This window comes from Phalacrocorax carbo, chromosome 5, assembly GCF_963921805.1.
Source record: "Phalacrocorax carbo chromosome 5, bPhaCar2.1, whole genome shotgun sequence".
Lineage (NCBI taxonomy): Eukaryota > Metazoa > Chordata > Aves > Suliformes > Phalacrocoracidae > Phalacrocorax > Phalacrocorax carbo.
In genome coordinates, this window is record NC_087517.1 from 8,620,536 (window position 1) to 8,635,748 (window position 15,213).

General features: G+C 40.1%; 1 protein-coding gene across 6 annotated transcripts in view; it reads left to right on the forward strand.

Annotated features, from left to right (window-relative positions):
• Window positions 1-15,213, forward strand: part of NCKAP5 (NCK associated protein 5) — a 409,981-nt gene that overhangs the window by 65,350 nt on the left and 329,418 nt on the right. For 5 of the 6 annotated variants that reach the window (XM_064451093.1, XM_064451092.1, XM_064451090.1 and 2 more), the window contains exon 1: window positions 12,411-12,556. The exons of the other annotated variant lie outside the window; for it this stretch is intronic. In XM_064451093.1, the coding sequence (XP_064307163.1) occupies window positions 12,479-12,556 (78 nt within the window). In that variant the 5' untranslated portion in view covers window positions 12,411-12,478. Of the gene's footprint in view, window positions 1-12,410; window positions 12,557-15,213 lie in introns of those variants that run through there. 6 annotated transcript variants of the gene reach the window in all.

Here is a 15,213-nt window from a genome sequence, read left to right on the forward strand (position 1 = left end):
ATGTCACTGTGCTGGCTAAAGATGAATTAATCAGTGGACTGGAAGCTGGTGTTTGCCCACAGACCAGTGACCAGAACCTAATTACATTCAGTCTGCGCAAAGCAAGGCCAGTGCCAAGCCTGCGTCACGTCAGTGCATCTGAAAATTGTATCTCTCGTGTATGCTGGAGTGTGAAAGTCTTTTGTTACCAAGAAAAGCTGCCTAAACAAGCAGAGGGCAGGGCTTAAATGCAGCGGAGAAACCTTTAGACAATGAAATTAAGCTCTTCCCAAGTGTTGTTCCTTGTTCTGGCCTTACCAAGTCATTCCCCTTGACTGATCAGCTAAAACCACTGGATTTGTGATCTGCCTGTGTAAATACTTGCATTGCAGAAGTCAGTCCTGCTCTTTTTTTTTTTTTTTTTCCCCTCAGTGAATAAGCCCCATGGGCCTCTTCTGGCCATACTCCCTGTGAAATTATTGGACTGTGTTCTTCTGGACTGGTTCACGAGTCTATGAATTTTATCTCTGTGCACCTGCGTGTGGGGCACCTCATGTCCCCAGCTGGATTTGGGTGAGGAGGGAAAGGTGGTGACGGCCCTATAAAGCTGTTCCTTCCCCTGCCGTGGCTGAGCCCGGGCTGGCGAGCAGGAGGAGCTGCAGGAAGGCACGGGATCAGGCGCAGGCTGCAGACTTTTTGTCTTTATTTTAAGGGTGTGCCTGTCTGATCCCTTTTCCTAAGCAGACTTTAGCCTTTTCTTGTGATATGGGTCTTCTCCAGGCATCTGTTCTGTTATATGTTTTTCTTAGAAGGTAGCACATGTCCTAAGACAAATGCAGGTAAGTGATTTAAAAGGACACAGAGAGTATAAAGACCTTTAGCTGAATCCATGGTAAACAATTACTGCTGCTTTGTATCATTTAATAGGAAATACAGAAAGGGTATCTTGTAATTACAGACTGGGGATCCTCACACATTCAGGCTGAACAAGTGTGCTGCTGTGGTGATGGGATTGCCTGGTTTACAGGGCTTTTGGGTAGGAATGGACTTGTTTTTCCGAAGTCTGAAAATAATGAACATTATCACACATTCATAGATTATTTAAGCAGATTCTGTCCTGATTTACAAAGCTCTCAGAAAGTCCTGATAATTAATAAGCTCCCAAACAGAAACTGGGGGAAGTATCTGCACTGTACATGGCAGTTTTTATTAGTCTAGTATTTCCTGGGATATAAATGATGACTTGTTTTCAGTGAAGAGCCATCAGAGATAAATTCCACCCATCTCTATAACAGCAGAGACTGTTAAGTAGAGCTTTATTTGCCCAGAATGGTAATACGGGGGTTTATGAGCTAATCAAAGGCAATGCATCTATTGCCCTTTATTGAAATCCTCGATAGCCTTTCAAAACAGAAAAAAAATTTCTTCTCCTCTTCCTGACATACATTTTGCCCCATCCATTTGTAGGTAGGCAATTTTCCTCAGCACAGATGGCACTCACCCGAGAGCGTCCCCACCGGCGATGTCCCTTACGCTGTGTCAGGGAGCCAGGCAGTGAATGGGGGACAAACATGCACTTGCTTTCACTGTTGTCATTGCCAGGTGACCAGAAAGGATGTGGCAAATTGAAAATGTGAGTAGCAAAAAGCCTTTATATTTTCTATTGGAAAAAATTCCCAGCGTATGTGCCTGCTCTCAAAGCTGGGGGTAATGTAGCTTTTGTCCCTTTGGTGGGGTAACCCCTTTGTAAATGGAGGCTGTAATCTGGTGCACAAGAGCACTCAAGGCCAGAGTTAAGCAGTCAAGGAAAACAGCAACAATAAAAGGTTATAGATAAAAAGAGGCGATTTTCTTTTCTGAGCCCTGAGGACTCGTGATCCCAGTCTATACTCGTTAAGATATGGCACAGTGTAAATTCTCAGTAAGGAACTTTGATGTGAGAGAGGTTTTGATGGCCTTTGAGTGAGGCAGCGGTATTATAGCTAACAATAACCTACCTGTCTTCTTTCTGTAATCTTCCAATAACCCTTTAAGGAAGCAAATAATTAACTAAGACCTTTTACCTTGATTACAACAGTTACCAAAACGTGATGGGAACAGAGGATGGTACATTGATGAGATCTACTTCAGTGTATGTGGCAGTATATCACTGACAGAGCCTGTAAAAGAGCAGAGTCCAATCTAGAAAAGTGGTTTATAGAAATTCAGAGCCAACAAACTCAGTATGAGGGAAAAACAGGCAATTGCTCAGGACAAGGATTAATTCTTTTTCCAAAATTTGCAGTACAGTCGCTATGCTGAGAATGGAGGATCAGGCTCAAGAGGGAACAAATGTCAAAGAAAGTTCAGATTTCTAGTAGTTGTAGAGATAAAAATGGATTGAAGAAATGAAATTCTTAAGCAAAGATATGTACTCTACTGTGCTCATGGTCCTGAGTTAAGATTGATCTTGCACATCTAATGCAGAAGATGACATTTGATGCCTTCTCCTTGGTTCCATAAAAGTCCTTTTACCATTTAAATGTTTAAAAATATAAATCTTGCAAATATTCCTATATTTTTTAAATAATTTGATAAATGTTCAAATGCTTGTAATTTGCCTTTTTTATTAAGTTCCTATATAACATACTTAGTTGGCCAAATAAACACAAAGCTCTCAGTAGTGTGGAAGACAAATTTCACTTCAGGCATAGCAGTAAAGATTGATTTCCTTTTCCTGAGTCAGATAAATAACTTGGTTTTGAGGGGAAAAATAATTCTTAAATATTTTGTCCAGCTTAATTATGACTTAAGAATTTTTTTTCTTGTATTTGTGGAGAATACTTATTAGATTGTAGGTGCTGCAGCAAGCATATATAAAAACCAAATCTTAAAGCAGCTAAAAAATCTTTTTACTGTATTTGGGAACAAACTCAAACAGAGGTCTCAGTTTTGCTCACATAAAGGCTGAAGTGAAGGCTTTCAGGCTCTCCAAACTCAACTGGGTTGGGAAATGCCTCGTGAAACTCCTTGTTTAGTCCATGAGACCAAACACTGAGTCAATATTTAGACTAAGGGCTGGGTCCTCAGCCGGCACAAAATCACATACTTCCACTGATGTGAGCTGGAGCTGGACAGATTTTGCAGCCACTAGCTCTCATGGTTTTGTTACTTGCCTCGTGGTGTTTGGTTCCGGGTTTTTCTTTCACTCCTAGAAACCTAGACTCATGGAACTAAATGCAGTCTCCATTTGCATGAAGATGAAGGGCGACTAAGTGTCTTGCCTGTCTGATATGGGAAAGAGCCTTGAAAACAATAGACTGGAGGCCCTTAAACTGTAAGACAAATAAAACAGACCCCAGATTTATCATCTCAAATAATATGGTTTATACAATGAAGTCAAGATTTTTGCAAACATAGGGCTAAAGATGCTCTACTTTATCCCAGTGGAGAATCTGATCCTAAATATTAGTCAGGAGACAAAAATGAACTCTGTTTATCCAATATACATTACCTCCCTCTCTCTTTCTCATTCTTCCTGTGTCTCTGAGTTGACTGTTCCTATGGAGATCGCCAGTCTCTTCTGCAAGCTTGTCTTATATACTGTCTTAGATGGCTACTTAAAGTGGAGATCCACAGGATGCTGGCTCACTCCCATTTGCTTTGGAGACAGCAAATTTTGGCAGCAGAACAGCTTCAAGTGCCAGTTGGCATAAGCCTTGACACAGCTGTAGTAGTGGGAGAAGAATTTACTTACAAACAAATCTCGCTATTTGAACCCTGTGTTACCACCATCCTGAAAAATTGTGAATGTACTGAAACCTTTTTGCTGAACTCAGAGGATGCTCCTGAAGCTAAGATTTGTATGACTCAGAGCCTAGGAGGCAGCCAGTTAACTGAATCCCTGCTTCTCACTGCTCTTGAAGCACTCAATTCCCATTCCCTCACAAAACCCCCTTCCACCTTGTAGGTGTTCAGGGACCTATAGTAAAAAAGGTATGTGGGTGTAGCAAATAACCTTCTGTTTAAAAAACATGCAGAGGAAAAGTCAGTATTTCTGCTTAGTTTCTGAGGCTGAAATGTAGAAAGCAAAGGATGCAGGTCCATACATGAGTGATCAACAAGAAAGCAAATATTTCTTTTATTAAATTCAGTCAGTTCGTATTAAGCTTGCTAAGGGCATTCCAAAATAAATATATACTTTACTGATACTGTTATAATGCATACATTTTCATTGCCATGGATTTATATCTCTTCTGCTGGATTTTCTTCTAGAAACAAGAGATTAAGAGAATACAGACTCATTTAAAACCACTGGCCTGAGCTCAACCTGCCCCTTCTGCTTTTGTTTCCCATTGGTAAAACCCTTTGTAATCTGGTAAAGCAACAAGAGAGTCTGAACAAGGAACTTTTTTGTGTAAAACCGTATGTTCCATCCTCAAAGATTCTCTAGCTCTCAGTCTTTAATCACTTTCAAATCAGCCCTTTTCTTTGCTTTTAAAGAGCAATATTCTAAAACCCATTTCTTCACATGGTGGAAGCTTTCCTGCTGCAAATGTTCTCCAGAAATTTGCAAAAAATCAGAGTAGTCTTCCCCAAAGGGAAGAGAATGATAGAAGCTGAAGTAACTGAGAAAACAGGGTTCAAATTTAGCAGAAGTGACTGGATTCATCAGTTTTCCACTCTATATCTGCATGGTCAGAATGAGAAAAAGCAAAAATTAACATTACCATGCCAAAAATTATAAAACTGGTTTACAAAACAGGAGAATGAAAACGTATATCTGAGATTTGTCGTGTTTGCCTTGTTGGCTCAGACCTTTTGGTTTGTGCATGGATAGTTTCACATTTCCTGAGTACTAAGAGTCCCAGATACTCACATACCTCCCAGGAAAGCAAACAGAGAGCAGCCTGCACGTCCTGCCCAGTCCCAGGAGCACAGGCTTTATTTCTTAAAGCAAAGAAAGAAGGCAGCTATCACTAACCAACTCCAAGCTACGAATAATGCCATATCTGTACCATGTGCTTACTGTGGCTTTAGGAAATAGTTTGGTTTCAAAGTCTTCGAAGAGTTCTGACTGGTCTTGATCTATGCTGCCATAGAAACAATAGTCTGTCAGCTAGAGCCGTATTTATTTTTATATATAGGATATCCTAACTTAGAGACCTGTCAAAAGTCTGTCTAATGGAGGTCTACTGGTTCCTCAAGTCCCTGGAAGCCCATTTTAAACCCTGTTTTACAGCTTCTTGATTCTCTCCCTCCTGTGGGCAGCCTAATGGTGAATGTGAAGTGTATCATAATGGATGTTTTCTCTCAAATTCTTCAGCTTTAAATCCTTTCTTTCTCTAATTCTACTGCGAGATCATCTCACACTTCCCCTTTTGTGCTATTATCTGTTGTCTGTGGAGACCTAGATTTGATCTAGTAAGAAAGGGCTGTGTGTCACAACAGATACTTTACACATCCTTGAGGCTTCTACTTGGCAATAAACAAATAAATAAAGTCAGCATCAGAAAAACTTCCCAGACGAAGACCAGAATGATTTTGTTTTCCTTTTAACTTTACAAAGAAGCTAAGGAAAATAATGTAATAGTAATATGTTAGTAAATATAAACTGCTGTAAACATACTTAAATCAGCATTTATGTGAATATACTGAATTTGGTAATTTCAGTGTAGAGGTTCATTGCTCTTCGGACTTTTTCACATATTCTGCCATCATATCCTGGGCCAGATGTAACAGATAAGTCTCAGCTGGCCAGTTTTGGACTTTAGTGATCTTTCCTGTTGTTTGGTAGCTGCTTAGGAAAATGAATTCCTTGATAAAGCTTGAAAGAGTCACAAGCTGAAATGCCTTCCAAAGAAGCTGATTTGTCCTCCAGCAATTCAAGTGCACATCAGCGTTTCATTTTCTGTAGCTGCCCATGTGATCATAGAATCATTAAGGCTGGAAAAGACCCTTAAGATCATCGAGTCCAACCGCTAACCTATCACTGCCAAGTCCACCACTAAACCCTATCCTCAAGCACCACGTCTACCCTTCTTTTAAATACCTCCAGGGATGGAGACTCCACCACCTCCCTGGGCTGCCTGTGCCAATGCCTGACAACCCTTTCGGTGAAGAAGTTTTTCCTAATATCCAACCTGAACTTCCCCTGGTGCAGCTTGAGGCCATTTCCTCTCGTCCTATCGCTTGTTACTGGGGAGAAGAGACTGACCCCCGCCTCGCTACAGCCTCCTTTCAGGTAGTTGTAGAGAGTGATAAGGTCTCCCCTCAAACTCTGCAACTCTGTGCAACTCTGACCAAAAGGTTCAACTCCCCTGAGTTTGTTTCACTAGCCCATAATTGCTAAATGAACTTAGGAGTTAAACATTTATAATCTTCTATCTCACTATAGATATAGAAGATATACCTTGGTTATACCTTAGTTTCATCAAGGATTAAAAGTCTTTTTCTCAATTTGATTTCAATCCAACAAATTTATACTTAGTCCAGCAGTGGAGATCAAAAAAAAGGGATCTCACTTGTACTGCCAGCAAGCATGGTTTGATTCATACAGGAGATAGCGGTGAAATTAAGCAGAACCTGCTTATTCAGAAGTTATTTGATCCTGCAGTGACCTGATGTGTTGCACAGCTGATGGTACTGGCACTTAGGTATGCAAAGCCTCCTCCGCTGCTTTGAGGAGCTCTGGGTTAAAGTCTTGTGGAAACAATGTTCGAATCCCCTCTAGCTCTTGTAAAAGGTGACTATTCACAGTCAGCAGGCAAACATTTGACAGTAAGTAGTTTCATGTTTCTTGAACTCTGCTTACAAAAGCTGGCGAAGTATCCAGAGCCCTCTGAAACTTTGGCCTTTTTATAATGTTTGTGCTGCCAGTGCTCGCTCAGGGTGCTAGGTAAGTGATACCTATTGACCATAGTCACTCAAATGAGCAGGGGTTTCTTTTGTTGTTCCTGGTAATTTATAGTTTATTACTGCTTTCCTTGCACAGCTTAGGCTTACCATAATACTCAGCAAATTCCTTTTCTTTTTTATGAAACAAAATCTTTTTAAATCTGTGTGGTTTTCCTCTTAGTCCACCGTACCTCCCACTGGTGAGTATCAGCCTTTCAGAGCAGAGTAAAGGAGAACTGAGGGACTTTTTCTCTTTAATGACCTTCAGCTGACCAATGTTTGATTTAAATTTTATGGGTATAACATGTTGTTAATCACACAGCTACTTGCATTTATGGCCTGCAGCCACCCTTCCCTGGGTTGTGATCTCTTTCAATCTCGCATTAAACCAAGTTTGGCTGGCCAATATTTGGACGTTAGATTTTCCAGTCTTTTAATGTATGGATACCATGGGAAATGGTGTTTGTAGCTCTTGGGTGACACACTCACCTCAGATCCTTTACAGAACACCAGAATGAGCTAGTACTCACTGTACTAGCTGAGGTGCTATCTCTTGGATGAGATAAGGGAATTATAGGATGTATAGGGTGAGGCACTGTGGAGATTAGCTTTTTTACAAGCATTGCTGTGGCTGCTGTCAGGAAATAGGGAGACATGAGTGGGAATGCGGGGTGGGGGACAGGAAGGAAACAACCAATTTCCTCATCAGTCTCCTTTGGCATCCATGAATACAGAAAAACTGAGAAGAGTGAGGTCAAAGGAGGGTCTTTTCCGCCTCAAGAAAGTTAAGATGCTTTCTTGATGGAAGGCAATGAAGGACAAAGGATAAGAGTGTCCACTGCTCAGTTTACAGCGTGGGGCAGAAGGCAGAAGTGTGGAAGGGATGTGGTGATGCTCTGCAGAGAAGTTGGCAGGGGAGGAAAGCAGTGTCCTTGTTTTCTCTGTTGGTTTAAAAAAAGCTTAGTGACCTCCTTGTAGCAGATGTCCTTATACAGAAGAATGACCTTCAGGTCACTGAAACTGCATGGGCAGAGCGTTCCCACTCATGTGAGGGAACACTGGACTGCAGGACTAATTACCTTCTCCACACTGTGTGTGCCATCAGTTTTATTGGCATTGCTGCATTCAAAAATATTTTTTACCTAATTGATTCTTTCTGAAAAGATCAAGATAGAGGATATGGAGAAAGTATTATTTTATTTCTGGAAACGCTGAACTGCCTACTGTGTTCTGTGAAAGGCAGGTATTTATTTTTTAGCCTAAGGCCGTAGCTGTGTGTAGGACAGCAGTGAGGGTCTTGAATTCTTTCATGCCTAAAAACGTGAACAATAGATGTCAGACAATGCTCTAATGAGGTATTGGAGTGGCTGGGCCTGCTATAAGGAAACCAAAGTATTCCGTGTGTGCATAAGTGACATGTAGGAAGAGATATTTTATTTTCATTTATATGTTTTTTCACCCATACATACTGAAAAGAAAACTTTAATAATTGATGAACATTTTTTATTGTTTCTCATGAAAAAGTCATGTTCAGTTTGTTGTGTGATGGGTCAGGCATGGCAGTGTTAGAACAGCAGTTATGTCGGATGCTGCGTGCTGTACACTGTTCAAAGTTTAATGAGCACATTCTAAAACAAAGAAAAACATTATGGGCTTATCAAAAATTGTCTCTTCTTATTCAGCCCGTGGCACTATACACAATTTATTCATGTGACATTGAAAAACAATTGCACTTATTCAGCCTCTTCTAACACCTACTGCAAAAGATGTATTGCCTATAGATTTGATAGAGAAAAGGGTTTATAATAGTGCTCGGAAAGGTATGTTGTCCAATATGTAAAGCCTGCACACTTGGATTTTAAAGTGCTTAATGTGAGTTTAAACCTATTCCCACTGAGGTCAATGGAAGTTTAATCGCTGACTGATCTCACTGGGAACAGAGGCCAAAAGTAAGCACCTTTTAAAATCCCACACAACAATTTCTGGCACACAAATGTGGCAGCTACCAAGACAGTTCATTTTTCTCCCAAACACAGAGCATGATCCAGGTTTTTTCCATTTCATTTTGGACAAAGTTCCGCTGGGGGCAATGGGAGTTTGGCAGAATTAGCTCGGCAGTCATTGTAAGATGGTAAGACCTTAACTGATATGTCCAAGATGCATAAGTGAATCTGTGAGGTACATTTGTTTCAGCGTGTACCAGAAAAAAAGTTGCCTCTATGCACGTAAGAAACCATTAAACATGTGTAAATGGGTTTCAAGAAAAGGATGAAAAATCTCCAGTGACATCTAAACATCAGAATTTACTTTCATTCCTCAAACAACACAGAATGTCAAGCAACATAAATATAGCCCTCACGGTTTCCATTTCACTTAAAATATTTTTTAAGAATGCAAAAATGGGGACTTGCAATGGCAGAACTGGGTAACTCCTTGACGTGGATGCCATGGCAAAGGCAGGTTTTGGAAGCAATTACCAGAAGCCATATGACCGCTGAAACAGCTGCTTTATACGAGGCTGAACTGCTCCACAGACCCATTTATTAAAGAGCTAATTCTGCTGTATGTGAAATTTTTGGTCTTCAGCTCTGAATACCGTCAGGGGAGACATCAGTTGGCAGCAGATGTGGAAAGCTATTCAGGCTGGCAACCCGAACAGCTTGGCTGGGGAACTCGTGCAATACTTAAATAAATAAATAAATAAATAATAAGCAGTCAGAATTGCATTAAGTAAACAAAGATTTCCCTGTACCAAATTTGTAGTATTTTCTTCTAAGGTTTATGGTAGTTTATATTACTAAAAATATTGGACAGAATTTGACTATTTCCAGGTTTTCTGCACTCCTCTTTTCATTTGCAAACTTTGAATCAAATTATTTATTTGCAAAAAAGCACAAAATGCCCCAGGTTCAACCCAACCCTGAAAACATTAGCAGTGCTTCAGCTTCTTAATAAAAACCATTATAGGTTAAAGAATGTAGTCTTCTCTATAGACCTTTTTGTTGTCTAGCATTTTTGGCATTTTCTTGAACTTTATAAAAATAGGAAGTTACTAAAGATTCTTGTTCAGATCTGCAGATTTCAGGTACTAAATAATTTTCACCAAAGTTACATTCTATTATAGTTTTTTGAAAATAGCAATTCAATTACACTGAAAATGGCCTCATGACAAACTGAGGTATGTTATCTCGTAATCCCAGCAGCTAGGTCAGCTCTATCACACAATATCCTTGTGACAACCGACCCCACCAGTCTCTTCTTCCTCCCCATGATTGTTTGTGCTGATAGTGATGAGTCCACAGAGCCTCCCCAGTGAAAAGTAACATTTAATAAGGTGTAATTGGAATATCTCCACTTTTTGTCTTTTTTAACCAGTTAAAAAGAGGTAAAGAACCACATTAAAATCTTCTGTCAAGTGAGCTCCAATGCATTTCCTGCTGTCGATACCACACGCGGTGATCTTGTACTCAGTGATTTGAGAAAGAGTTTTGCTCTGGCATCCGGCTCACAGCCTGCAGCAGCTGAGTGCTTCTAATGATAGTGTCAAAGAAAACTTCCCCATTGCAGAGCTCCACTAGTTATGAAATATGGGTCAGCTGCTTTTGCTATGACTATTGCATGTCAGTTAATATTTATCAAAGACAAAAATATCTTGCTGCAAGAGAATAGCATTTGTTCCACTAGTTTCAGAGACCAATTATGCATGTGTTGGATTTAGAACTACAAAATTGCTTTTGACTGTTTGAGGCTCAGCATCTATTTCAGTGCAGGCTGTATGTTTCAGAGCAGCACTGGGAAGGGGGTGGCTCAAGAGATTGGATATAGGTTAGGAATCCCTTTATATCTAGAATAACCATTTGTACTGTATACATGATTTCACTGGCTGGTAACCGTAACCTGAAGGCTAGTGGCCATATATCTGAACAGCAGGTGTGAGCTTCTACCAGTTTTTGGTAATCTGAAATCTGAAATGCTGGACAAGATCCTATACATCAACCTTGAACCACCTTGTGATGTTTTTGGTCACAGAGCGTTTGTTCTCTTGGAGCCAGAGGTATGGGAATGGAAGTAAGCCACCCTGAATGCGTCCCTTGTAATTGTGTGGGTGAAGCCTGGCCCAGCCCAAAGCCTGGAGAATGAGTAGGAAAACTTCCAGTCGCTTCAGCGGCCTTTGGGTCAGGCACAGTTATAATGATTTTGACCTGCTAACTTATTGCGAGAACTCAACGTGTATATCCATGTGTAGACAGAAATTTTCAGACCTGACTTAGTCATTAATAATGATTGGATAACTTTGGATAACTTTACAAGGATGTAAATGTTCTGTATTATCAAAGACATGCGAAATTGCCCAGCAGCCCCAAACTTCCAGAAATTTAGCTGGGAAATATGACTAGGCAGACTGCACCTTATTGTACCTTCACTGCTCCTTGCAATCGGTGTGAATCCTACTTTTCCCATGGTTTGGTTGGACTAAGCTCTTTGGCTCCAAATGCACCTATTTGGTGAAAAAGCTTAGGGGAAGGACAGGGAAGAAGAGATCTGTAAGGAATATTTGTGTATATTATTCTGAAACCTGTAGCCTTTTTGTATCCTATCCCTTTTTGGAATAAGCAAAGTTTGTTGTTAAAAATCAGAATATTCCCCCAGCAAGCAACTGAGACATTGTAATATTTCTTTAAAATATTCTACCTCCTGAGACAAAATATTGCAGTGGGCTGGTAATAATTGACTTTTTAATGTTAACTACTCTAGCTTGAAACAGCATATGGGCTTTGCCTCATTGTTTTTGCTGCTTGATACTATTAGTGCCTTTAAATTTAGAGAGCAAAATTTTGTTCCATGGAGGATGGTGTTCACAAATTGCCTGTGCCTAAGAGATACATTTAGCCTGCACATAAATGTACATAAGTGGAAAAAAAATGAATTTGTATGAGCCTGTTCATAGGAGTGTGGAGTCGCATCTTCAGTGGGTCAAACAGAAATGGCTTGTTTGCAGTCAGCAGAAGTAGCTCCGGTCATGGTGGGGTAGCTTCAGGGAGAGGGTGGCTTCAGGCCATGTCTGAGGGTGGGATCAGCCCTGAAGAAGCACTTCCTTCAGCTTTCTTTAAAAAGAAGTCTGAAAAAACAGGTTGTTTTATACTAATCTGTTGAAAAGTATGTATAATTGGAATTTCTCCTATTGTTGTGAATGATATTTTTATGTAGTTTTCATTCTGTGGCAACTAATCATCAAGAAATGCTGAAAATCCAACAAAGGCCTTGTTTTCTGTGCACGTTGCTATGGAACACAGAGATCATGGCTGTTTGTTGACGTGTTGGTTTCTCTGGTGCATTGGTTTGGCAACAGTATCACCTATATAAGATAATGCACTCAGGAAGGAACCTTTCAGGTCAAACAAATGACTCTGATAAGCTATCAATATTTGACTAAGAGACTGCGTTGGAAGCACACCCACCGAGCTGGAATTGAAGGAGTAGGATTTAGGACAGGCGATATAATCCAACTTGACAAACGAGTTAAATATTGACAAGAAGCGGAAGAGCAGCAGCGCTTTGGGCTGAAGAGAAAAGCGCGCTTTTGCTTTCCTGATTGAGCATATCCAGGATTTTCGCACCCAGAATGAATGGCTGCAGGAACCCAAATGATCCGGGCCAGTATAATGACCTGTGTGGCTTATCATTACTTCAGTCGTTAAAGGTAGGTCTGCTCTCCCAGAAAGGCAGCTCCTGTAGGTGCAGCACCTTATGAGGAAGCTGGGTGGGTAACTGAAAGCTGGTTTAACTTCAAGGGGGTATTTTTGTCACGGGTCGCAGAGTTGCATGCAGGCTTACTCTGTTCAAAATTTAATGAATGAAAAATAGGCAGTGAAACATAACGTTGTACATTTTCTGCCTGATTATGCACATGTGTGTGTATTCATTTTAAAATGTTTATTTAGTTGGTAGAATTATTATAAGACTGTGTTTAAAACTGGCTATTAGCTAATGGAGGGACCTCATTGTCAGGGGCATTAGGAGATTATGGCTTCATTTACCATAATGCACAGAGATAGTCCAAGTGTTCTGCTTTTTGTTTATGTGTTTGTTTAAAATTATTTACATACTTTAACCCATTCCCTAGCATTTTATCTTTCAACAAAATCCTTTTATAATCCAAAAGGTTGGGCAGAGATGCTGCTCCACATGATAACTGAAGAGCTATGTAAATAAAACCTGACATATTAACTGCCTTGGATTCCTGTAGTTTCATATTTGGAAATAAGAAGATGTAGTGTAGACATGGGAAACAGCCATGTTTGCTTTTCTGACAGAGTAATTAGTCAGCAGCTGGAACTTTTGAAACAAAATAACAGGAGCCAATCACCTCGTCTCTATTCCCACAGCAACAGTGAATTTAGGACATAGAGGAAAGTAAAAAATATGTTGGCATTTTGGGTTATTAGCACAAATAATTTTATAAACAAATAATATATAAACCAAATTGTAACAAGCACACAGGACAGCAAGCAATAAAATATACACTGTTTATTTCAACATGTAGCCTCCTTGGGAGGTGTTTCATAAACATGTGATGATATAGATGTCAGATATTGATTGTTATGTACCCCTATAGCTAGAGCGTTGTATTGTACAATTCTGGTGTGCCATATGGCCTGAACATACCACGCAATTCATTAGTGAACATATTACAGCTTTATATAGCCTCAGAGAAACGTGGCAACATGTGATGTAATGCTCATGGACAGTAGTTTGTTGGCTCATTTACCAGTGCTTTAAATAGAACAATGCTGGGCACATTAATTTCATGTTTGTTCCTTCTAAAGCTGTGAAATTCCCTGCACTCTTTTTTGTTATCAGTCCTGCAGTATGGATCGTTAAGGAAAAGAAGAGAGCTATAGAAAGAGGAAAGTCTAACATATATATGCAAACTAATGTACAATCGACATCGCCTGGTTCTGCAAACACTGGGTACAACACTGAATTCCTGTTTTGTTCTTAGGCAGAAATCACAAGCACGTTTCTTGATAAAAAACTTGGAGCCTGTCCCATGATGCTATAGCCAAGGTACCAAACTGAGAAGAAAGCCGTATGTGACACTATTGGGTTAAGGATTAATATACTGTGACTTCATGTCATTAGGAAAATTTAATCAATTTTGCTGCCTTATAACATGATAACCTTTTGTATCCCAGATAGCTTCAGGTCGCTGATGTGTATAGATCACTAACATCAAAATTAGCTTTGGTGTTTTGTTTTGTGTAAGTTTTCTAAGTGTGCATTGGCATATTGAATCCATGTTTTGCAGCGTAATACAGCTAACATTCAGTAAAAAATGAGGAGCATTTGTTGATTACTCTTTGGACACATCCAGAACCCTTCCACATGTAGAGCTGCCTGGGTGTGACTCACTGTTGCGTTACTGGAGTTTTCTGCTGTTGCAGCTTTATTGAGATCAGGGGAGTTACTGCGGCTTAACCCAGAATTGCACAGTGGTGACATCAGCCAGCCTCGTTAATCCAGGAGGGAATTCTGCACATGGAAAGGCTTCCAAACTGAACAGATTTTCAGAAAGGAAAAATGGGGCTAGGAATCCAATCCAATATAAGGAACTGACATTATTATATATAGCAAATAATGGAATGGAATCTTTTCCACAAACAATTTAATGATATGATTCAAACAACCTACTTCAAAAAATTATTAAGAATATAAGAGAATACTAAAACCGAAAGATGCAACAATATATATGGGCGTGGGGAAGGGCAGAGGTGTATTTAAGGAAAATACGCCAAGATACTATAAAAATCTTCATATATCTTTTGCGTTCAAAGCGTTTGTTGCGATCACCTGGCTTGAATTTGACCCTCTTGGGGCAAGTGTCTCACTGTGAGTAATATCTGTTCTACACTGCTGTTGGTGACCCCATGTTTCTGCTTTCCTAGTGCTGATGCAGAAGGGAATGCAACTACGGATTTCCCACTGGGGATTCTTAATGTAGAGAGACTGCTTTCACATGCCTTCAAGCTTTCAAAAGGACAGTGGCTTTCTTTAAACAAAAACTTCACGTAGAATAACAAAGAAAAGACATATCTCTCAAATTTTGGCTAAGGGTGAAACTGTGAACAGAGGCTGAAGGAGAAATGCATGTCATCAGGCATGTTCTGTGCCAGAGCACAAGCTAAAATGCAGAAAGGTAAATTACTGGGAGAAGTGTGGACACAGAGGACTGTCTGCTGGGAGTGATGCATGGAGCTCCCACATATGTTCCCATGCATCAAAGCTGTACAAATACTTTGGAAATCTGATTAGAAAAACCAGAGATTATCAGCCTGTTGTCCAGGGGAGAGTCATGAA